At 51.3% G+C, this 21278-nt stretch overlaps 10 protein-coding genes across 10 annotated transcripts; 4 read left to right on the top strand and 6 right to left on the bottom strand.

Moving 5' to 3' along the window:
* Positions 1–29: 29 nt before the first annotated feature.
* On the top strand, positions 30–1706 carry M438DRAFT_361883 (60S ribosomal protein L7). Its single transcript, XM_029907541.1, has 5 exons — positions 30–91; positions 406–514; positions 697–1245; positions 1314–1324; positions 1482–1706. The coding sequence occupies exons 1-5, from the start codon at positions 69–71 to the stop codon at positions 1546–1548; spliced, it is 759 nt and encodes a 252-aa protein (XP_029764751.1). The 5' UTR covers positions 30–68; the 3' UTR covers positions 1549–1706.
* Positions 1707–2022: 316 nt separating this feature from the next.
* M438DRAFT_265011 (uncharacterized protein) lies at positions 2023–3801 on the top strand (the record flags this gene model as incomplete). Its single annotated transcript, XM_029899986.1, has 1 exon — positions 2023–3801. The coding sequence occupies one exon, from the start codon at positions 2023–2025 to the stop codon at positions 3799–3801; it is 1779 nt and encodes a 592-aa protein (XP_029764750.1).
* Positions 3802–3979: 178 nt separating this feature from the next.
* On the bottom strand, positions 3980–4962 carry M438DRAFT_86605 (uncharacterized protein). Its single transcript, XM_029910375.1, has one exon. It carries the CDS (start codon positions 4721–4723, stop codon positions 4157–4159), a length of 567 nt encoding a protein of 188 aa, XP_029764749.1. The 5' UTR covers positions 4724–4962; the 3' UTR covers positions 3980–4156.
* Positions 4963–6233: 1271 nt separating this feature from the next.
* On the top strand, positions 6234–6986 carry M438DRAFT_402424 (uncharacterized protein). Its single transcript, XM_029909592.1, has 2 exons — positions 6234–6372; positions 6428–6986. Exons 1-2 carry the CDS (start codon positions 6241–6243, stop codon positions 6896–6898), a joined length of 603 nt encoding a protein of 200 aa, XP_029764748.1. The 5' UTR covers positions 6234–6240; the 3' UTR covers positions 6899–6986.
* A 1109-nt stretch (positions 6987–8095) lies between these two features.
* On the bottom strand, positions 8096–9059 carry M438DRAFT_86573 (uncharacterized protein). The gene is made up of 2 exons (XM_029910374.1): positions 8244–9059; positions 8096–8152 (listed from the first exon to the last, which is right to left on the bottom strand). The coding sequence occupies exon 1, from the start codon at positions 8872–8874 to the stop codon at positions 8296–8298; it is 579 nt and encodes a 192-aa protein (XP_029764747.1). The 5' UTR covers positions 8875–9059; the 3' UTR covers positions 8096–8152; positions 8244–8295.
* A 662-nt stretch (positions 9060–9721) lies between these two features.
* On the bottom strand, positions 9722–12629 carry M438DRAFT_265226 (Adaptor protein complex AP-2 alpha subunit; the record flags this gene model as incomplete). Its single annotated transcript, XM_029900006.1, has 3 exons — positions 9722–9829; positions 9884–12131; positions 12187–12629. 3 exons carry the CDS (start codon positions 12627–12629, stop codon positions 9722–9724), a joined length of 2799 nt encoding a protein of 932 aa, XP_029764746.1.
* Positions 12630–13360: 731 nt separating this feature from the next.
* Positions 13361–14683, bottom strand: M438DRAFT_351807 (uncharacterized protein; the record flags this gene model as incomplete). The annotated part of the gene is made up of 2 exons (XM_029906747.1): positions 13361–14123; positions 14181–14683. 2 exons carry the CDS (start codon positions 14681–14683, stop codon positions 13361–13363), a joined length of 1266 nt encoding a protein of 421 aa, XP_029764745.1.
* A 709-nt stretch (positions 14684–15392) lies between these two features.
* Positions 15393–17913, bottom strand: M438DRAFT_342131 (Rap30/74 interaction domain-containing protein). Its single transcript, XM_029904673.1, has 2 exons — positions 16359–17913; positions 15393–16302 (listed from the first exon to the last, which is right to left on the bottom strand). The coding sequence occupies exons 1-2, from the start codon at positions 17667–17669 to the stop codon at positions 15709–15711; spliced, it is 1905 nt and encodes a 634-aa protein (XP_029764744.1). The 5' UTR covers positions 17670–17913; the 3' UTR covers positions 15393–15708.
* Positions 17914–18744: 831 nt separating this feature from the next.
* Positions 18745–20250, top strand: M438DRAFT_241286 (PAP/OAS1 substrate-binding domain-containing protein; the record flags this gene model as incomplete). Its single annotated transcript, XM_029899542.1, has 2 exons — positions 18745–19317; positions 19408–20250. Coding segments are annotated over 2 exons (1416 nt in total), but the record flags the coding sequence as incomplete, so codon positions are not given.
* A 326-nt stretch (positions 20251–20576) lies between these two features.
* Positions 20577–21278, bottom strand: M438DRAFT_86422 (uncharacterized protein). Its single transcript, XM_029910372.1, has one exon. It carries the CDS (start codon positions 21132–21134, stop codon positions 20634–20636), a length of 501 nt encoding a protein of 166 aa, XP_029764742.1. The 5' UTR covers positions 21135–21278; the 3' UTR covers positions 20577–20633.

Raw genomic sequence — 21278 nt, 5'->3', positions numbered from 1 at the left:
AAGGCAGATTTCTTCCTTCAGCAGCGACCTGACAAGCCGACGACCTCGCCATCCAACAACCAGCCAAGATGCCTTCTCAAACCGTCAAGACGTACGTGGATTGATTGTATGCTCTGCGCGGAGAAATGCAGACACAGTCGGCTCGCTCGCTGGAGCGCTGCGCCATTTCAGCGCCACCTCGATACTTTTGAAGCCGACCGTAGTCCTCTGGCCGTCAAGCGTCTCGCACGTCTGGCGCCTTAGAATGTACGGTCGAGGTCCCTGGTCGCAAACCACTGCGTCTTGGTCTTCCATGACCCCATCGGACCGTCGAGTTCACACCCAGTAGAGAATGCCGCTGTGCTGCAGTTCTCCGCTACGAGGCTCCCCTCAACCCAACCTTGTGTTCTGACTCTCTCCCTGCAGTTCGGTCCCCACCAAGCAGGACATCGTTCCTGAGACTCTCCTCAAGAAGAGAAAGTCCCAGGAGAAGGAGCGCGAGGCCCGCACCGCTGACCTCCAGAAGAAGCGCGCCGTAAGTCACCCCACCGTCAAGCAAGAGCAGGATGGTGTCTACATGATGCATAACAACCACACCTCGACTAGGCCTCCGGGTCGATGTTGTCGAAATTAACCATCTTTCGGGTCTGATCGACACACATCCTGCTCATTGGCACAACACACTCCACCCTCTGGACCTATACTAACATGGCTCAGGCCAACAAGGAGAAGCGCCAGGTCATCTTCAAGCGCGCCGAGTCCTACATCAAGGAGTACCGTGATGCAGAGCGCGAGAAGATCCGCCTCCAGCGTGTCGCCAAGCAGGAGGGTTCTTTCTACGTCCCTGCCCAGGCCAAGCTTGCCTTCGTTGTCCGCATCAAGGGTATCAACAAGATTGACCCCAAGAAGCGCAAGACCCTCCAGCTCCTCCGTCTTCTCCAGATCAACAACGGTGTCTTCGTCCGTCTGACCAAGGCCACCATTGAGATGCTGAAGATCGTCGAGCCCTTCGTCGCCTGGGGTTACCCCAACCTCAAGACTGTCCGTGAGCTCGTCTACAAGCGTGGTTACGGTAAGGTCAACAAGCAGCGCATCGCTCTTTCCGACAACGCCATCGTTGAGGAGAACCTCGGCCAGTACGGCATCGTCTGCATGGAGGATCTCATCCACGAGATCTTCACTGTTGGCCCCAACTTCAAGCAGGCCTCCAACTTCCTCTGGCCCTTCAAGCTCTCCAACCCTCTCGGCGGCTTCCACAAGCGCAAGGTATGTTTCAATCATCATTTCCAAAATCAACATTCAAAAACATATTCTAACTTATCTTTTTAATTCAGTTCAACCATTTGTGAGTTCATCCATTTCTTCTTATCATCATCATCACCATCTTTTCCATTTCTTCATCATCATCTTTTCTTATCCCTCAATCTTCCCCAACTTTTCGATTTTTTTCTTTTCATTTCAAAACCCCAAATGCATATGAATCTAAGCTAACGGATTTTTAGCATCGAGGGTGGTGACCTTGGCAACCGCGAGGAGCAGATCTCTGCCCTCGTTGCCCGCATGAACTAAGCATTTGCTTGACACAAAAACTGGTTGATTCTTGGGTGGAGCATGGCGCAAACGGAAAGGCATTGTATTCGGACTTTATGACGACCCACGGGCCCTGCATCACAGGTAGAATGCAGCTCATGGCAAAAGCTCTCAAAACGTTCAATGTCTTTTCCCACCTGACTATTTCCTCTTTACCGTGAGAACTTGATGTGATCTGTGACAACTTGTGCTCTGATTTTCTCGATTATGACATCTCGTCGTGGCCTATCGTCTTGGCCCAAACAATGTCGTTGCACATGCTGAAAACCATCTCACCTTGCCCCCACGATGGCTGAGCTGCTGGAACGATTTCCGGATCGGCACGTGATTTGTTCTCTCATTCGGCTCCGCTTATCGCCCTCGATGATCTCAGCATCATTAACCTCCGGCAACTTCGTGATCCTGACAATGGAGGAAACATCCAGCATGTTTGTCAAAGACGTCTTACATCTGATGCTTCACGCGAGAGCATCAGATTCCGTCGATACGCTGAGCGGGCCGAATGACAGCAACGAACGCCGTCGAAAAGCCATCGAAAGCATACTATTCTCCCGCAGATTTGTTGTAATCTACAACGTCGTACTCTTAGGCATACTGGCATGCTTTACTGCAGAACACTGGAGTCTCAAGCTTGCCAGACGTCGACGCAGACGTGCCCATCAATCTTCGCCGCGCGATCAACCAATTACGCGTCTCGATCACAGCAAGCACGACACAGAAGGCGAAACGTCACCGCTTCTCAGTCAAGGCGAGGCTCATAGCAACTACTCTTCTAGCAAAGTCTCAGTCCTTCATAAAATCCGCTCTTGGATGATATACCAGCCTGCCAATCTGCCTTACGTTAACAAAGTTCTTCCTTCCAACATCACTACTATTGGTATTCTGCTTCTGTTGGCTCTTAACTTGTTCTTCTTGTTTTACCAAGTCGAACTGTCGTTAGCTACTGCATTCGTCTTCGCCGATAGAGCGGGTCTGCTGTTTGTTGCAAACCTGCCGCTACTCTATGTTCTTGCGGCTAAAAACCAGCCACTCAAGTTTTTGACAGACGCTTCGTATGAGGGTCTCAACATCATCCATCGCCGCTTAGGCGAGTGGATGTGTTTACTCGCCCTTCTACATGCTGGAAGCATGGTCCTTGTTTGGTATACTACGCTTTCAGCTCGTCTCAGCTTTTCAAGATTTCTGGCCTTGCCTATCATTTGGCTCGGACTGCTCGCATTCATATCCTACGAGACCCTTTATCTCACCTCGCTAGGATCATTCCGACAAAAATCGTATGAAATATTCCTCGGGCTCCACGTCATCCTTCAAGTTGCCGCACTGGCTTTCCTATGGTTTCACCACCACAACAGCCAGCCCTACGTCCTGGTAGCTGTGTGTATCTTTACCATCGATCGCCTCATTTTCAGAATGATACTCAAGTCAAAGACACTCAAAGCCGACTTGTCTGTGCTGGAAGATGAAGAGACTGTTATGTTGAGCTCCAATTGGCAGTTACTCGCTCCTTCAGGGTCGAAAAGTCTGGGATTCGACGTAAAACATGGCTGGAAACCTGCCGAACATGTTTTTCTCACTGTGCCCGCATTGTCACACAAACACAAAGTCCAAGCACATCCATTTACCATCGCTTCTGCCGCTCCAACCAACTCCGACTCACACGCTTGGCTCAACTTCCTGATTCGAGCTCAAGACGGTTTCTCACGAGATCTTCTTCGCTACGCACATTCTCATAGCTCGGTCAATATCCGTGTGGATGGGCCCTACGGCTCGTCGCACGCCCTCGAGATGCTACATGATAACGATGTCGCCGTTATCGTCGCTGGTGGCTCAGGTATCGCCGTAGCGTTCCCACTTGTCTGGAGTTTGCTCGTTGCCACATCTCGCGAAATCGATGCAGAGGATAACAGACACTTCATACCCCGGGTATCGTTGATCTGGGTAGTTCACGATAAAGAGCACGTCGACTGGATTCCTCGGGACCGCCTAGACGAGCTGCGCGAACTCGGCTGCAAAATCATGGTACCTCCACCTACGCGCAAGGCAGGGCGGCCAGATCTTCCACATTTGCTGAACAACGCTATACATGCATGGGACAACGAACTTGTAGATCCCACAATAGGTGTCATTGTGGCAGGACCGGACGGTATGAACAGAACCTGCAGGAACACATGTGCAAGCCTTGTGCGACAAGGTGCCCGATTGAAGGTTTCTGTTGAGAAGTTCGGATGGTGATCTAGCATATTTGACACTTGGATCGATCCAAGACCTCGTCAATCAGCTGGAAGTTGCTATCGATTGAATATATATCCTTGCTCTCTTGAACAACTGTTCACAGTGCATCGTTGTGCTGATTCAAGATACGACATGAGCTGCTTGCTATCTCGAGATCGAACTATCTTGAACCAATTCTTGTGAGCCCTGCTACCATTCAGCATGCGGTCACAGTTGCGAGGTGATCTGACAGCTCCATTGCCACGGCCTACTCGAGTTTCAATCCTGGAGATAATCACGATCTTGAATGCCTCCTGAGTCTAGCTCATGAGAGCTGCCAATGCACGAATGTGTTGTTGACCTGATAAGCTGCTTGTCAACAGCTTCGTGCGATGCTTGTGATGACGACACGGTCATTAGCATGGTGAATATTGAGACCTGTGCCCCCCATGTCGAACATCATGATTAAGCACTTGAAAGTGCTTTTGGGCTTGTTGAATAGACGAACCATGTCGCCTCGAGCTTTGTTCGACAACCCAGAGTGCATTACCCGGGCATCAATGCCCAAATAACGCAAGACCGCACAAAGATACCAGGCATTGGCGGGCGTCTGCTCCCCAACCATCAGTTTCTGGTGGCGCTTGTATCTGTCCCAGTCCAGCGCTTCCAAAACTTTGCCATTCAGGATCTCTCTCAACACAAGATGGATAGAGGGGCCGCCCTTGACCAGAGCATACGCAGGCTCTGATGCTGTGGTTGCCCTGGGTTCTCCAGGGCCTCTGGTCATCATGTGAATCCACTCGGCTTCACGCCCGTCGTCACGCCAAATCTGCAGCGTGGCGACGTGTGTGTTGCCTCTCGTCCGGACAATCTTTGCATTGAGTCTTGCCAGCACCGTTGAGAAGTTGCACATGCCTAGCTCTCTTAAAGGTCCCGTAGGCATGATACAATTGCATCAGTTGGTAGATGGGTGCGCCTGCCACAACCCCTTGAGCATGGTTCGGAAAATCGCTGGTTCGTTTGTTAGTCCTCTGCCCTTGCGTTCTACAAAATTTGAGACTTACTTAGTACCATTCTTGCGGGATAGCTGGTATTTCACTCCTCGTCAGGTTCTCTCTACTACAGCTTCTGCGACGGGGCTTGGTGAAGAGGGGAGCCAAAAGCTCGCCTTCCTCGTCGATTCGAGGCAGAAGATCTCCTGATCATGACCAGATCGAGCGCAATGCTCAGACTCTCGGCGATATCGACATGGTTGGCGCCAGGAACGAGCTTAGATATATATTAGCTTCGGGTTGAGCGCGAACATCCGACGAGGATTTTGGCTATCCAGCAGAGCAATCTCTTTGAACATATCTGTCTTTCTCGTAATGATGCCAGCCAACTATTATACGACTTCTTCGCCGTCCGTGGACATCGATTCATGCGATTCTCTTGCATCTATTCAAGTCTGTGCAACACCATTGTGTTCTATAAAGAAGTAAACAAGGCATATCTGCTTGCATCAACGCAGCTGGCCAGTGACGCTCCCACCATCTTCGGAACCGGAAAAGGAACTGCAAAACTACACAATGATTTCTTGATTAGAACGACCATCTTCGAGAGCAAACGTTCTTTGAGCTCTCACTGGACACAGCTCTTGTTCTCAAAAAAATCGTGCATTTCGATGGGTACACAAGTTATCGCACTGGAAGGAGGGATTGGATCTGTTTGAGGGGCTCCACAGTCGCCCAGTCTTGTGACAACCGTTAGATCTAAGGGGTTGATATGCTCTTCGTACCTCAACACCTTGAGAAAATAGGTTTGAGGAGATGCAAAATGCCAGAAGTTCTATGCGTTTTCTTCACGAGAGCTGGGAGCAGATGGACATAATCATTGACCTGGTGAGTGGCGTTCTCAAATGGCCATAGGATGGAACGATTGATACTCATACTCATCGTCTGGTCTCCTTGAGACCTTTGCAGTGCGGCGGTATATCTTCTTGTCTTGAACAAAGAACTTAGTGACGTAGGCCCCCCCTTCGCGTTTGGCAGATTGCTTGAAGCGGATCTGCGGATCATGGTGGTCTCGATGACCCCCTTGAGCTTGTTGACGACCTGGGTATGACTAGCGCCATTGCTCACTACTGGAAGCAGTAGCTTCGGGTCGCTTGCTCTGAGTCTGCTAATGTGCTTGAACTTGTCGAGTTCTTCGTAGACTTGTCTCCTGTGGGCTCCGCTGGCTCTTTGAAATCTTGGCTTCTTAGTATCCAGGTCTGTCTGCCTGATATTATTCAGCATGTCTTTAGTCGCAGTCTCGATATTTGAGTTTTCATGATGTTGGAAAATCTTTATAGTCATTCTCTCGTACTGAATACAACGAATCATGTTATTCCCTCAAAATCACTCTCTCGAAGCTTATGACACTCTGTGGGAATTAGTCACCAGTTTCTGGGAGCCTACATAATGCGCCGTCTTCCTGTTCATGATAAGTCAACTCTCAAACACATTCTCCAACAAAATGCGCCTTCGACCTCTACTTCCCAGCCTCGCTTTCGCGGCAGGCTTGATCATCGCCCAGCTTGTGCCAGATTTGAGTGAGCTAGATGACTGCATCGTAAGTTCTAAACCTATCGCACAGCCCTAATCTCAAGACTAACCGATAAATCAAGGTAAACTGCATCAAAACAAAAACGCCCATAGACGACACTGCAGAAGACAAACAATTCGGCCTTTTCTGCAACAAAGCCGCGAGGAGATGGCAGCCCTGGTACAACGCAGTGCCCGAATGTATCAGAGAGGACTGCCATAGCCGCCCCGGATATATGAACAACGAGAACCGCTACAAGAAATGGATTCACGACTTTTGTGTTGATGGATCGCCCCCAACAACTGCATTCGCACCAATCACCACCGTGGTCAATGTCCCCTGTCTTGAGTCATCGGCATGGCCTGCAACAGGATACTGGGAGGGTTGTCAAACATCTACGACTATCACGCCGAAAAGAACGCAGACTGGTGGGAGTAAGATGCCTAGACCTACTGGCCCTACGAAGACCACCACCAAAGGCCCCATAGAGACTTTGCCGAGAGTCATACCCAACAGTGATCCTTGTATGATCAACGGATGGAAGGTCTGCTAGATGACAGAAAAATTCCAAAATTACTCTAGGTAGTGACATGTATCATGTCGTTCGTGGCAATCAGAATGGGATTCTCTTCTCTCTCCGAAATTCTCTGTTTTGCTGTGAATCAATCATCAAGCTTGTAGTTCTCAACATTTCTTGCGGTTCCCCCCCCGTATGCTATAATCTGTAACGTCTAGGCATCACCCAAGGCCACGCCTGGGGCCGTTTGGACTGTAGAAGTGCAAGATATCTTCAACATCGGTCTAGTCGTCCGGAGAGGAGTGCTAGTTGTCACGCTCTGTGTGGGGGCTACCTCTGACAATGTTGGAACTGTGCATTTCTACAGCTAATTAGCTATGCGCGTGTCAGATTTTAGCACACGGGGAGGCCTTACTTGAATGATTGACCCTTTGATAGACATAGATTAACAACTATCACAGTATCAGATTCACATAATGAACAGTCAACTCCGTCAGAACATCAATTCCAGGCGCGGAGAATCAGGCTGACGCGAAAAGACAGAAGACAGCAACATATGTTCGTACGATATGAAATCTTTACATCTGCTTACGAAGGCAGCAATTTCCTGGGGACCCAGCCAACCCTTCAACTTTCTTCAAGTCCCAGAACTCCGAGCAGTCACTGGCAGCGTATCTGGGATTTACTGAGGCTGCATCCCTGAGGTCCATCGCCGCAGCATGGCCTCTGCTGCGAGCGTGTATCGCTTTCGATAAGATCGGGGACGGGATGTCCTACTATCGGACATATACACTCACAAACGACAGCAAAGATGAGTACACCGGGAATCGACGACCCGATTGCTCACTGGGTTCCGGCAGAAGATAAGACTGCAGAAGTCAAGAGTGAAGATTCTCGAGGTCAACAAGTACCCCATCACCATGCCTACTCTCAACAATCCGCCTTTGGAAAATCGAAGACACTGTGCATTGCATCAGTTAGTTCAAAGTCGAGGCTGCATGCTTGTCTGGAGATCATATCCTCAAATCCGATTTTGTGGACCTGAGTGGCTCTGGGGTGTTGAAAAATTCTGTGCATTGGACCAGAGATGTCCTGGTTTGAGACCGTGTGCTTTGAGATCATCATTGCCGGCTCGGATTGATGGACCTGGGTGGCTCTAGATAGTCACGGACGCCTCTAGGCCGAATCGTCAGGGAAATATCATGCATTACTGCAACATCTTGAGTCGAAGATGATTTGCGTGTATGAGAGAGCGGACCAAGAAGTTCAGTTGTATGACTTTGCCTCCCCCTAAATACATCTTAGCTCACATTGACCTATCGAAAACCGGGCTGAAAAGGGGCGCGTCTCGTAGTACGGCCAAGTCTCGGATTTTACTAACGTATTCTCACTAGTCATCGTAGACGAAGCACAAAAGCTCCGCACGTTTGGTACTACCGCTTGAGTATCAATTTATAGACTCGGATAAACAGTGCACCTGCAACAAATGCGGCACCCTCGCGCACTCTGTATGCCATGGCCTCAAGACATCCACCGCTGACTTTGTCTGTAAGACCTGCGTATCGCAAGGCAAGATCGGAGATATCAGCGACCTCAGCTTGGGGGAGGGCGAGGCATGGGTTGGTCCTGTCGGTGAGGACGAAGATGGGACGTACGAGGACGCCGAAGACCAACCCATGCAGCAAAGCGGAAGAAATTTTGCGCAGCAACGCTCGGAAGAACCCATCTACGATGATATCAGCACCCTTCTCGGAACACAGGACCTGAACGACTTCGCATCCGCCACTCAACCGGACGACGAAACCAGGCATAATCTTGTGCTGCTTTCGCTGCCAGTTGACCACGTCTGGACCGACAATGATCTGACTCGAGGGAGCAAACAGGTCGACCAGGTCACCGTCCTCGTCATAAAAATCCCAACTCTCATGATCAGAACACATGAAGATGTCAACAATCTGCTTAGCTTCAGAGTTGTGCCTTATCGCGCATATGAAAGTCGGAGAGACCCTCATCGACCGAACCTGAAGGCTTGGAAAGGGGTAAATGTGCCCCTTATCCCTTATTCCTTATCCCTCGATATCGATCTCGTTCTCCTGAGCAAGACGATAATATCCCCGTCAAAAGGCACGGTGATTTTGAGATTGGAGCATCATGTCCAGTGAGAGCGTAAGAAACTGGACAATCTCCATGGCAGTTCTCCTGATTTCAAAAAAAAATTGCGCATCTGTTCAAGTTTCTATGCGAGCTTCGCCGACGATGAGATCGCTACTCCTACTGAATCTGCTTCAAGCAGGGTCATGTTTGGGCAGGGCAGTCTTCTCTCGCTTCTCTCTTGGAGCAGATAGACAATGTTGGACATACTCTGGATTGATGCAAGAATCCTCATAAATCGAGTCTGCCCATGTGAGATCGTCTACGTTCTTGAAGTTTGAGGTACCTGATGCTCTTCCACTTATACCCCTGATCGAAACTGTGCAAGGTCAGTGATTTGATGTAAAAGCGGTGGCCACTCCAGGTTTCTCCCACACATTCTGCACTCACTGATGCACGACACATGCGGTTGCCAGATAGGTGTAGTCGACGCTGAGAGCCCTTGTGGTCGTGATTCGGGTCGGCTACCCCAACGAGAAAATCGTTTCTTCTTTGCGCTCGGTCATATCTCTCTTGAGCCATTGTGCGTTTCATCAGTCCGTATTTTGTTATATATGATTTTGCGGAAGAGAAATGTTTGTACAACAAGAAAATAAGAAGAAAGATGGAAGGAGTAGCGGCAGCAAGAACAAGAAGAACAAGAGGTCAATAGAGAACAAGAAACAAGAAGAATTCATATTTGGAGGAAGCTTTTTCTCGTCATTTCAACTACGGCGGATAGAATGGTGCCTCGCCTAAAGCCAGTCTCTTCTCCATAGCCTCCATCAATACAGCAGGCACTGATTCATCGGTCGCCCTGATTGTAAGTCGATACATCTGTGTCAACGTTAGCATACTGTTTTCGCTCGGAGAAACTGTACTCAAACATACCCCATTACCAGCATTGGGTTCAAGTCTTATCAAACACCCAATCTTGCCAGCCTGACTCGTGTGCAAAACACTCGCGCAAACGAAGTTCTTCGCATTCGGATCCACATCGTCCAAAACACCCCACTTGAATCCTTCAAGGATACGGCGTGTAGGGACGGGCGCAACATCTTTACCGGAGAAGATACGTTGAGCTTCGCGAGGGCCAGGTCCACCAATCTGTTTCCAGCGCTTGAAAAAGTCATCGGCGGATAGGGAAGCGGGTTCGAGATATTTGTGAATGGCGAGGGGCAATTGGAGAGTTAACGCTTGTAAAGCGCCTGCGAGCCAGGATATGCGGATGGTGGGGGCTTGGGTGAAGACGGTTCTTGCCTCCAGCATGATCATGGCTTGTGTTTGTGTCGAGGGTTGGACAGTGGTCTCGGGGAGAGATTTGACGTCGATTTTGATTTGGTCGGGAGAGGGATTGTTGAGAGTGGTGGTGAAGGAGTTGATGGCGAAGGAGGACTTGTTGGTGAAGTACATGATTATGCAGCCGAGTTCGCCGCGGTATTCTGAGCGTACGCCAACTTGAATTTGACCATCTTCGTATAGAATACCTTCGGGTACCATCAGCATACGAGCATGACCACGTTCCCAACCTGGAGACAGATGGTCTGCGCTGGCGAAGTTTGGTGTCTTGGTCTCGGTGCCCCAGTCCAGACCAGCAAGTTCATCTGCTGGCGTTCTGGAACCATTAGCTTTGGTAGGTGATTGCGCGTCAGCCGTCGTGTTGAGAGGGTTGCCAGCGCTGAAGGTACGCTTCAAAGTGTTGTTTCGTTCCTTGATATCCTTGTTGGCATCTTTGCCACCTGCAACCCAAGTGCGCTTGTCTGTTGTGTTGTGCTGTCTAGAATGTAATCTCGATAGCAGAGCAGAAGCACGTTCAGGGAAAGGAGGCATTTCGTCCATGACAGTTCTGAGTAGATCATCTGTCGGCATAGTCGCCAGAGTCAAGTATTCGCACGCACGCTGTTGTAATTCAGAGTCCAGAGTATGGCTGTATGTTTTGAAGGCTTGCAGAAGTTGAGGTTTGATCTCAGGGAACAGGTTGACGAATTTGATGAAGGCGGATAGCATCATGGCGCGCGTACTCGGTGAGCTTCCATTGAACTTGGATTGCAATGCCATAAACTGCTCGATAGGGCTGCATTTTGGACTATCGGCGATCAGATGACCAAACTCTCCAAGCAGGTAGCTACCAATCTTGACAAGCATCTCATGACATTGCTCGGCTCGGAGGTATTCCAGGATGTTGGATGCAGCGTAGATCTGAAGCTCATCGTTGTTGGTAACAATCATGATGATTCTCTGCCACACTTCATCGCTGACGTGATCACCAGCCATAGCAATAAGCCTGAGTGAGATGTCGACATACCACTGAATATCAGTGGCATATTTTTCAGTCAAGATGGCAATCTTGAGAACCATCTCTTCCCGAATGGCGTAATCAGCGGTCTGCAAGTACTTCAAGAGCTCACCGACAATGGGCTTAGCATTCGTCGTGTCGCACATGCTGTAGAGCAGATCGAGACCCTGCCTTCTGACACTGATATCCCGATCGCGCAAAGAACCAACGATGATGCTTTGGTGCTTCTTGATAGGATCGAGGTTCTCTGAACGAGCAGCCAGATGTGTCATGGCTTCCAAACCAAGATAGCGAACATTTGTCTCTCTTGACTGAATGAATTTGCCTAGTCTGGAAGAGATTTGCATCATCAGTTCTTGCTCAGTGTCGAGGTGGATTGTAAGGTTGATGGCCTCGAACAGAACAGCGTTCTGAGCATTGTTCTGCTGGACGTTCTTGGGAGCCTCCATGGCGTTGTCCATGATCTTTTGCAGAGATTCGCGAATCAAAGCGCGTACATGAGAGTCGTCCGAGGGAGGGAAGTATTGCATCAAACGCAGAAGCTTGACCTGGATCCAGGGGCAAGGGACCTTGTAGTAGTAGTAATCGCCGGCGCATTCGTGTTCAACAACGACCTTTTGCAGACGTTGGGCGGCCTTGACATAACTGCCCTTGTATTGGTCGGGGTCGTCTTGAGCGAGCTTCATGACAAGCGAGGTGACGGAAAGAGCAACGCCCATATCCGTGTCGTCCATGATGGAGATGATGCGCTCTGCCCATTCTGCCTGGACGATGCTGGGGGCTTTTCGGTAGAGACGTAGGAGAGTGAGGGCGGCCTTCTTCTTGACGAAAGGTTTCGAGGTGCTACATGTACATGTCAGCGGGTGGATGGCTGTCAGAGATATGAGCAAGGACTCACGGAGAGATGAGCAGTCGGTGGACGTCAAAGGCCAGAGCTTCGCCCATTTCCTTTCCTCCGACATTGGCAATGGCGTGCAGAGCCAGGCAGTTGTTGAGCTCATTGATGTCGGCCAAGTCCTTGCGAATGCTGTTGACGACCAGGTGTAGCAGCTCGTGTTCCTCGTGCAAGAACAGCGTGACGGCCAGGTAGCCAATCTGCTTCTCCGAGTACTTTGTGGCCGAGACCAGGTTGACGGCCTCGAGATGGCCAAAGTCGACGTTCCAGCCCAGAATGTAGATGTACAGCAGTTTGCAGACGTACTTCTTCTTGTCGTAGCCACTCAGGCCGCCCTGCTTGAACTTGGATCGGATGTTGGCCAGCTCTTTGTTGATGCGCTTCTCCTCGAGTTCTCTGGCGCGAGCGTTTCGTAGATCTGCGATGAAGGATACCAGTCCGCGCATTGTATTCTGGTTGCCGCTTCCACCACCGCGGTTGAACAGGCCGCTACCTGAAGACGACATGATGGGCGACCGCTGCTGGGATCCTTAGGCTGCTTGTGCGTACAAGGTGATATCGAGGGGGTAAGCCGCTTCCGACACGAGACGGGATGGCCGAGTCGGGGGTTCCAGGAGACGAGCGAAGCGATGCACCCTTTCACGTCGGGGACATGGACAATTGGTCTTCAAGAAATGTCTGTCGATGCCTCGTTCTTATCTTCCGTCCAGCTCCGGAGACATTCAAAACATGACTAGTCGTCGCGACTCTAGGGACATGTCACGACCACGCCAACAATCTCCCGTCCGATGCCTCTCCCGTATTGCGCCAAGAACGTGGGGATCGCCATCTCCTGGAGGCTCGACTTCACCCGACAGACATCGCCATATCAAGTGGACTCATCATCAGTCAACATCGTCTACAGATCCCTCTGCTCTATATTTCTAGAGCTACTTGTTAGCCTTCACGAGTGATGGGATAGTTCAAGAAGAGTAATGGTTAAGAGTTCAGTACAGTGGTTTAATAATGGACTCTGGTCTAGAAGTACACGCTTTCTGTGGCCCTTCCCTCGCCATACCATTTTTGACCCTCGTGTAAAGATAGAGAAGGACTGTGCCCGATGCATCAAGCTGTCGGCCACACCTTTGTGCTTTTTGTTGTTGTCGTCATGCGTCAGAAGTAAAATAGTTCAAAACAATCATCCAATCCCGCCAGAGTCCTTTCGCTCTTCGGACGATGACTTTCCCAATGTGTCCCCACTACGCCCAGAACGCCCTTGATATCCGTTAGCCGCCACTTGTCCCAGCGTCTCAACAAAGGCTCTCTCAAACACTTCCCTTTCCTGCTTGCTCTCGCTCTCGGGGAAAGGCAGCGCTTGGAGAGCGCTTACACCCTGGAACCTAGGACCCGTCGCAAAAAGTTGCGCTGTAGTCACCGAGGTTGGGAGCCGATGCGAGAGTAAGCTCAGGAGCGAGAAAAGTGTCCTTGAGGCCATAGTTTGGTATGCTGAAGAGGTCGTCGCCGCCGCCAAATGTCGTGGCATCCGTCGTGTAGTTGGGGTGAACATCATCGTAGTCAATGAGGTTGTCAAAGGGACTGAGAGTTGACTCGTCATCATGGCCATACGAGCTGGCCATAGCGTCCATGAAGCTACCATGAGGCTCTTGTAGAAGGTCATGATGTTCAGATGCATCAAATAGAGTATAATCTGACTCCACCTTGAAGGGCTGTTGTTCTCGCTCGACCGACACTGCAGGTCGCACAACATCGCAGCAGAATGTTGTGTCTGGTCGAGCGAGATGCTTGTCCTGTGGACAGCCGAAGGGGCCTTGTGCATCTGAGAAGCCGGCGACGTGGGCTCCATCTTGATGGATGGCGTCATGAAGTCTTCGTTGATTGATGAGGGCGCCAGTGAGGCGCGGGGGTCGATCGTGTCATAAGATGAGGGAGTCGAGACGATGCTGTACAATGTTAGATGTCATGCCGATGAGTATGAAGAGTCAGACGATGATATGCACCTTTCTTCCGGCACCTTGATGCTGGCGAGTTCTTCCTGGGTGAGTTGGGGGAGACCACCGGGGAGTATCTCCTTGCACTTGTCCAGGGTGATGTCCTTCTGGGCGAGTTGTTGGTGCAGGGCGTTGATCTGCAACTTGAGGGCGTGGTTCTCGACTTCGAGACGTTCGGCTTCCTGGCGCTTACGCTCACGGGAGTTGTGTGCAGCGGCGCGGTTGCGCTTGATACGTTCGATGCGGCGTTGTTCCTTCTCGTCGGCAGTCTTTGCCCGCTTCCGGGGTGGGAGGTTGGTCTTGGGTTCAGGGAGTGCCTGGCCCCATGACTTTCTCTTCTTTGCAGGCTTGGCCGCTGACGACTGTGGTAGGTGGAGGGAGTTGGGTGTGGCAATAGCCGTCGTGGCTGCCGTCGATGGGGTCATTGTAAAGTCCGGAGTGTTCATGTTGAGTGGATCTGGGGTTGTTGCTGCCAGGAGTGATGGCGGTGATAATACTGGACCGTCGGCCATGATGTATGAAGAACCTTAACCGACTGCCTACATCTGGGGATGAAAGCTGGCCTCTTTGGATGTTTGCTGTTGCCTGATGACGATTCCGAGTCACACTCAGAAGGCAGCGACTACAAAGCCCGAGAAGACAGGTGGCAGCTTCGCTCTTTATATATCCGCACCTTCCTATTCCCAAAATAGCTAGCTCCGTCCGCAACTGCCCCCTGCGTAAGCCCTGGCCTAGCACCTCCCATATCTGGAAGCACGTGCACCAAGGGGCTGCGCACATCAGCCTCTCAGCTCACCAAGACTCCAACCGAAATCATCACCCAATCTCGAATCTCTCTCATACACGTCCGACATTACCATATCTCGCGTCTCATGTAAACGCGTCTCGACCTCTGCCTCGCCTGCGAATTCACTCAACCTGCTACCCATGACCATACTTCTCCAACTCTATCTGCGCCGAAAAGCCGTTGTTGTGAACCTTGTGCCTTTGTCGATCGGAGTTCAAGCCCATCTATTTCTCCGTCCTTCCAAAGCATTCTCGCCCTCTTGTCCCACAGTCATCCCCACCTTCAAATCAGCTCTCGACTCCTTTCAATAGTGATGCCTCTCCTTACATGACTCAACATGCTGCGTACATGGTAACCACTTGCCTGGACAGTTACCCGTCAGCTGAAGCAGTCAGCCACCTACGAGCATATCCGTATCCCTTGAGCCTTGTACATGTACAATGCATTATTTTACCCTGACGATCATAAAGGGTCCACTTTCAACAAGCACGAGCGACAAAAAGATACGGCAATCCCGGGCCAAATCGATCTAGCCAAGATCAACGACATGCAATTAGAGTACGAGTATACGAGTGTCAATGCTTTCTTTATATCATTACAAGCCCGCCAATGAAAGAGATAAGGAGTGGACATCCTGAAAGAGATGAATGCTAAAGTACCTGACCACAGTCTGTCGCTATCAGTCCCATCATTCCTCTGGACCCATGACCAAAGGGCTCTCTGTGATTGTGCTCGGGTCTCGAGGACTATCTATCGGAGACCGACGAGACCCTGACCGCCAGGCATTGCTCTGGCTACGCTCGAGACCAACTTGATGAAGTCCTTGTTGTTCTCCTTTGGCACTCGTTCTTTGAATCTTCTAATGAGGTCTGAAATGGTTATGCCAGCAGGAGGGATAGCGGCCTTGACTTCGTCGGCAGTAGGCATAGGCACGGGACTGCCGGCGCGCGAGCCGATGGGAGTCGCGGCGCCGGGCGATCCGGGGGTGGATCTAGGGTTCAGGGTCATGGGCCGGGCACGTCGCTCAGTTTCGGTATCGCTACCTGAGCCGGCGAGACGTCCCATGGGCGATCCAGCACCGGAACCGTGTTGCTTCTTCATGCGCTTGCGATTGATAGACTCGCTGCCACTGGTCTCTGACAGGTTGGGAGAACCAGGACGCTTGAGGTTGGACATGGAAGGCTTAGGTTGAAGGCTACCAGCATGCTTTTCAGCACGACCCGAAGGAGTGTTGGCGTTGGTAGACATCTGCGATGCAGGTTTCTCGCCATTTGCCTTGAGCTCTTCATCCTTCTTACGCTCTTCCTCCTCACGTAGGCGCTCCGTGTCCGAGTCTTCCGATTCCTGAGATGGTGGGGTTAGACCAGACGTAAAGAGTTGCAAGCATAAATCAAACTTACGTCTTCTGAGTATGGGTTATCGCTCTCGTCGGTATCATATTCGTAGTTCTTCTCAATTTTGACAAGCTTCTTGCGCAGCTTCTTTGCCTTTTTCCTCTCTGCTCGCTCCTGTGCCTTCTCGCGTTCTTCCTCTTTGTCCCAGTCTTTTTCATCTTTGACACCAGTACCAGCAAAGATGTTAGCGCCGTGTCGTTCTTTCTTGATTTTAGATGCGGCTTCTTTGGCCTCGTCTTCATCATCTCCAAATAGTTTGCCCTCGTCATCGTCTTGGAACTCATCCTCGGCTTCAAAGTCCAGCTCGTCAACGTCATCAGCGAGATCCTCTCTGTCGTCGTCGTCGTCATCCTCGTTCTTGATGCGATTCTCTCCTCGCATACCCACTCTACCTCTGGTCAAACGGGCTTGTCTCTCAAGCTCGGCACGCCTTTGGCCGGCGGTTTTGTCGTTGTCCAAGAACCATCTCGGATCCTTCTCGTTCCTTGCCATACGTGCCTCGGCCTCTATGAGAGGCATGATCTTGAATCGTCCCGTAGGATTGAAGCGATACCACTTCTCGATCGGGACCATCTTAAAACAACCATTCGATAGCAGAAACATGACGTTCGATTCCGAGAGAGGTTCCTCGTATGTACCGATCCAGATGTTTTTGTTCTCAAAGTCCTCGAGATGCCAGGGACGGCCTTCCTCGTAGCGCAACCTGGCGCGCTTCTGTGTATCGGGAGTGTCTGTGAGATAGTACACGTCCTCGGTCTTCTTCTTGAAAGGTTGGCGCTTCTTTGCAGCTGCGGCCTTGTCGGTAGGGGCAATCTGAGCCTGGGTTGCCTCTCTTTCTGCGGCCTTTTCCGCCTTACGGATAACCTCCTTCTCGCGCTCCTTGTCATCCTCCGGATTGGCATCGGTGGGCGCATTGGGTGTATCACGAGGGAAGCGGCGATGAAGTTTTACAGGGCGCTCAAACTGGGTTTTGTCGTATGGGTTGATCTCGTTGTCTGCGATGAACTTCATGGCGTGATAGCGAAGACCTTCGAGAACAGCCTTCTTTGTCGTGAGGAGTGGGAACTCCTCGTAAAGAGAGGGGTCATCCTCAGGCTCGGGTTGTGACTGGGCGCTGGCAGTAGTTGCAGCGAGGGGTTTGGTGGTGCCGGTGAGCTTCTGCGGCGGAGGAGCGGGAGGACGCTTTGCTTGAGTGCGGCTGGGCTTGGGCGCGAATGGGCCGGTGGGCTTTCTGCGGCGGACAGTGCCTTGGCCGTTGTTGGGAGTGGTCGAGGGCTGTCGAGAGGCAGGGCTCACGCCTGGCGGAGGAGCGCTCATCGTGTCGGCCGAGTGGGCGGAGTCGTTGGTAGTCTTGTGGCAGCGGCGCTATGTCTGCATCGAATGTCGCTGTGATGGCGGGATCAAGTCTTGGGGAATCGGTGGATTCGACAGCAAGTACGACTTTCAGAGGGGCGAGAAGATGGCGCGAGGAATGTGAGTCGTGGTATGCAGTCGACAGCGACGTCGAGAGATTGTGAAAGCGCCCTTTGCTGCCTGCCGCCGCCATGCGCCGTGTCATCGCCCGCCCGTGCTTGTCTGCAACTCTTGGCATCAATTTCTCCACATTTTGGTCACTTTTGGTCCACGAGCCTCGGAGTGACGCTCATCCACGATCCATCTGCTTTCACCTGGTCATCCACTCCCAGAAATTTCTCTGTCTGGTCTTGCGCCGCCGGAAATCATTACATTCGGCAGTCCGTTCTTTACTGCTTTTACAGTGTTTTAGAAGGAAGGTGTCTGATGAGTTCTGGTTGAAACGTCATATCAGAATATCCCCAATCTGTCCAGGATGATGGATCCAAACGGGAGCTATGCTTCGCCCAATCTCGAGGACCAACTGCGACACATGATGATGAATCGTAACGTCGCCCAACAGCAGCAGCAGCAGGACTCTCACATGCAACATCAGCATCACAACTCCGGTCAAGGTTATCCTTCCAGACCACCACCGGGCTTCGGCATGCCTCCACCCATGACCGGCCAGGCGCAGTACTCTGCCAATGTGCCCATGGATCGTCATCAGGACTTTTCTCAATTCCTTCAGCAACATCAGGTAACTGCTCCGGCTCCTCTGCCACCTCGTCGTGCACCTCCTCAGGCACATCACAACATCTTCCGTCATCAAGGTCCTCACCGCAATCAAAACCATCGTCCTATGGACGCGGATGCTTTTAACAGACCCCCTCCTCAAGGTCCCCACTCCCATCAAAACTACCCTCAGCACCAACATCAACAGCAGAACCAACATCAACACCAAAATCAATACCAGCAGCGTCACTTGTATCAACCTCAGTCTCGCCCTCAGCCGTTCCACAACCCTTATGCTGAACGTCAAGCTTCCTTCTTGGACTCGCTCGCTATGCAGGAAATCTCAAAGACGCAAATGACCGACTCTGAAGTTGGCATGAAAGACGCCTTCAGAATCAAGCTGCAACACATCTTCGAAACCCTTAAGTCGCCAGACCCGGAGAACCCTTTACCTTCAGTCGAGCTGGCCAGCTTTGGCAGTCTTAGCTCTGGCTTTGCCACCGCTGGCTCTGACATGGATCTGGCGATAGTAACGTCATCCGAACAAGATCTCAGTCAGCGTTTCTCGCCGCATGAGCATGGTCTTCCCCGAGTCCTCGAGAAAGAATTACTTGACAACGGCATTGGCGCCCGTCTTCTTACCCGCACCCGCGTGCCGATCATCAAGATCTGTGAACAGCCACCACCGGAGCTCCTGGACGCTCTTCGCGAATCCCGCGACAAATGGGACAATCTGCCTGACGATGAAAAATACGCCACTTCAAAACCCTCCGCCGATGACACGACACCTAAGAAGGATGCTTCGGATGCCCAAATCTCGCCTCCTCAATCCGAGTCACAGATCGGTGGGGCTGAATCTACCGCGCAAAACGGCGTCAGTCTCCAAGCAGCCAAGCATGTGGATGATGTCTCATCCCTCGCTGAATCTACTCAAGCTTTGCAAATCGACCAGAAGGTGTCACCCAGCGCAGATCAAATCACATCAAAGTCGGAAAACACACAGCAACCGCACCAGCCAGTCCACGATAAACAGGCGAATCGTCAACGTAACGACAAGACTTGGAAACGTGAGAAGGCCAATGGTCCTCTAGACTTCCCCAAGGATGGAGTTGGAATTCAGTGTGATATCAACTTCTTCAACCCTCTCGGCATCCACAACACTCAGATGTTGCGATGCTACTCGAAGTGTGATTCCAGAGTAAGACCCATGGTACTATTCATCAAGTCGTGGGCCAAGCGCAGGAAGATCAACTCCTCCTACTCGGGTACACTCTCGTCGTATGGTTATGTTTTGATGGTCCTTCACTACCTTGTCAATGTAGCACAGCCCCCTGTTCTGCCTAATCTGCAACACGAAGCAGAGGCCAATGGCACGCCTTCCACTACCATTGATGGTTACGAGGTTCGATTCTTTGATAATGAAGACTTGATCGAGAGCCGTGCCCGTCAAGGCGGGGTGACTCAAAACAACGAGTCACTGGGCAAGTTGCTTGTCGGCTTTTTCAAGTACTACGCTGTCAATGCTGGAGGATTCTTCTGGACTCGTGATGTGCTGAGTCTCAGGTCGCAAGGCGGCATCTTGTCAAAGGATGAGAAGGGTTGGACGGGCGCAAAGACCGAGGTTGGTGAGAACAAGGAAGTACGCCATCGCTATCTTTTCGCCATCGAAGACCCATTCGAGACCACTCACAATGTCGCACGTACTGTCACGCATAACGGAATCTGCGCTATCAGAGACGAGTTCCGTAGAACATGGCGCATCATCAGCGCTGTCGGTCGCAACAGAGATGAACCCGAAGGTGGCCTCTTTGACGAGTTGACAGAAGCTGAAGAGCAACCACCTACTTCTACTGCTCCGCCTCCGACAGTCAACAAGGCCCACGCATACGGCCAGCAGTTCCCCACTCTTGCAGGCGGGCCTCCCACTGTCGCTGTACAGAAAGTACGATCCCCAGAGCGTGTCCCTGCACAACCAGTTCAGGCAGCTCAGCATCCGACGCAGGCATTTGCACAAGAGCCTGCCCATTCTCAGGCACAGGCCGTTCCTCCCGCTCCTCGTGGCAAAGGACGTCGTCAGAAATTTGTACCTCTGAGTCTTTGATTATTGTTCGCTCATGTCGCATTGGCAGTTTAAGGCGGGTAGCGGAGTAAGGAGGCTCGTGTCTGACGAAGTTGCTGCAACACATGAATGGGTCTGGCTTGAAACATATGGAGTTATGATGGACTGAGGAACGGGAAGTGTGATTGGGAAATGATGTGCCAAACACTCAGCATGGAGATAGTGAAATAACCAACGATGAGGAAGACAATAGAAAACAAAATTGCATGGCTCGTCAGCTGTAACGTCAGCCTCAAGACGAGACGTCGCAGGTCAGCCGCATGACAGACAGATGTATGACATGCAACAACGATGTGCTGTGATGTGCAAAGGAGACACGGATGACAGGACAATATTTCAAAACAGTTCGTGATGAGGGCGGCGTTGGTGGAGTGTATCGATTTTGGAGAGCCCAAAATAGGCACATCACCACGCGTTCTCCGGAGCCGAGAGAGAGGCGCGCGCGGAAGACGCAACGCATTAGGTATGGAGAAAGCGGATGCGACTTGGCAGGAACGAGCGACCAAGTAGAAGCAGCATTGTACTGAACTTGGGTAGAGTTCTTTGCAGAGGATCAAAGGAGATGAACAACGGCTGGAAAATGTGTGCATGTCCATCGAGTCTTGGACGATGTTTCAACGTGAATATTCGGACAGGTGGTTAATGTACTACCTATTCAGACAGAGATGCGGCGGATTTGTTGGACGGCGGTTTGGGGTATGTCACGCCCATCGGCGGCCTTTCAGCGAGCAGCGCCACAG

This window comes from Aureobasidium pullulans (assembly GCF_000721785.1).
Source record: "Aureobasidium pullulans EXF-150 unplaced genomic scaffold scaffold_2, whole genome shotgun sequence".
Classification (NCBI taxonomy): domain Eukaryota; kingdom Fungi; phylum Ascomycota; class Dothideomycetes; order Dothideales; family Saccotheciaceae; genus Aureobasidium; species Aureobasidium pullulans.
This window is presented reverse-complemented; position numbering and strand designations above follow the sequence as displayed.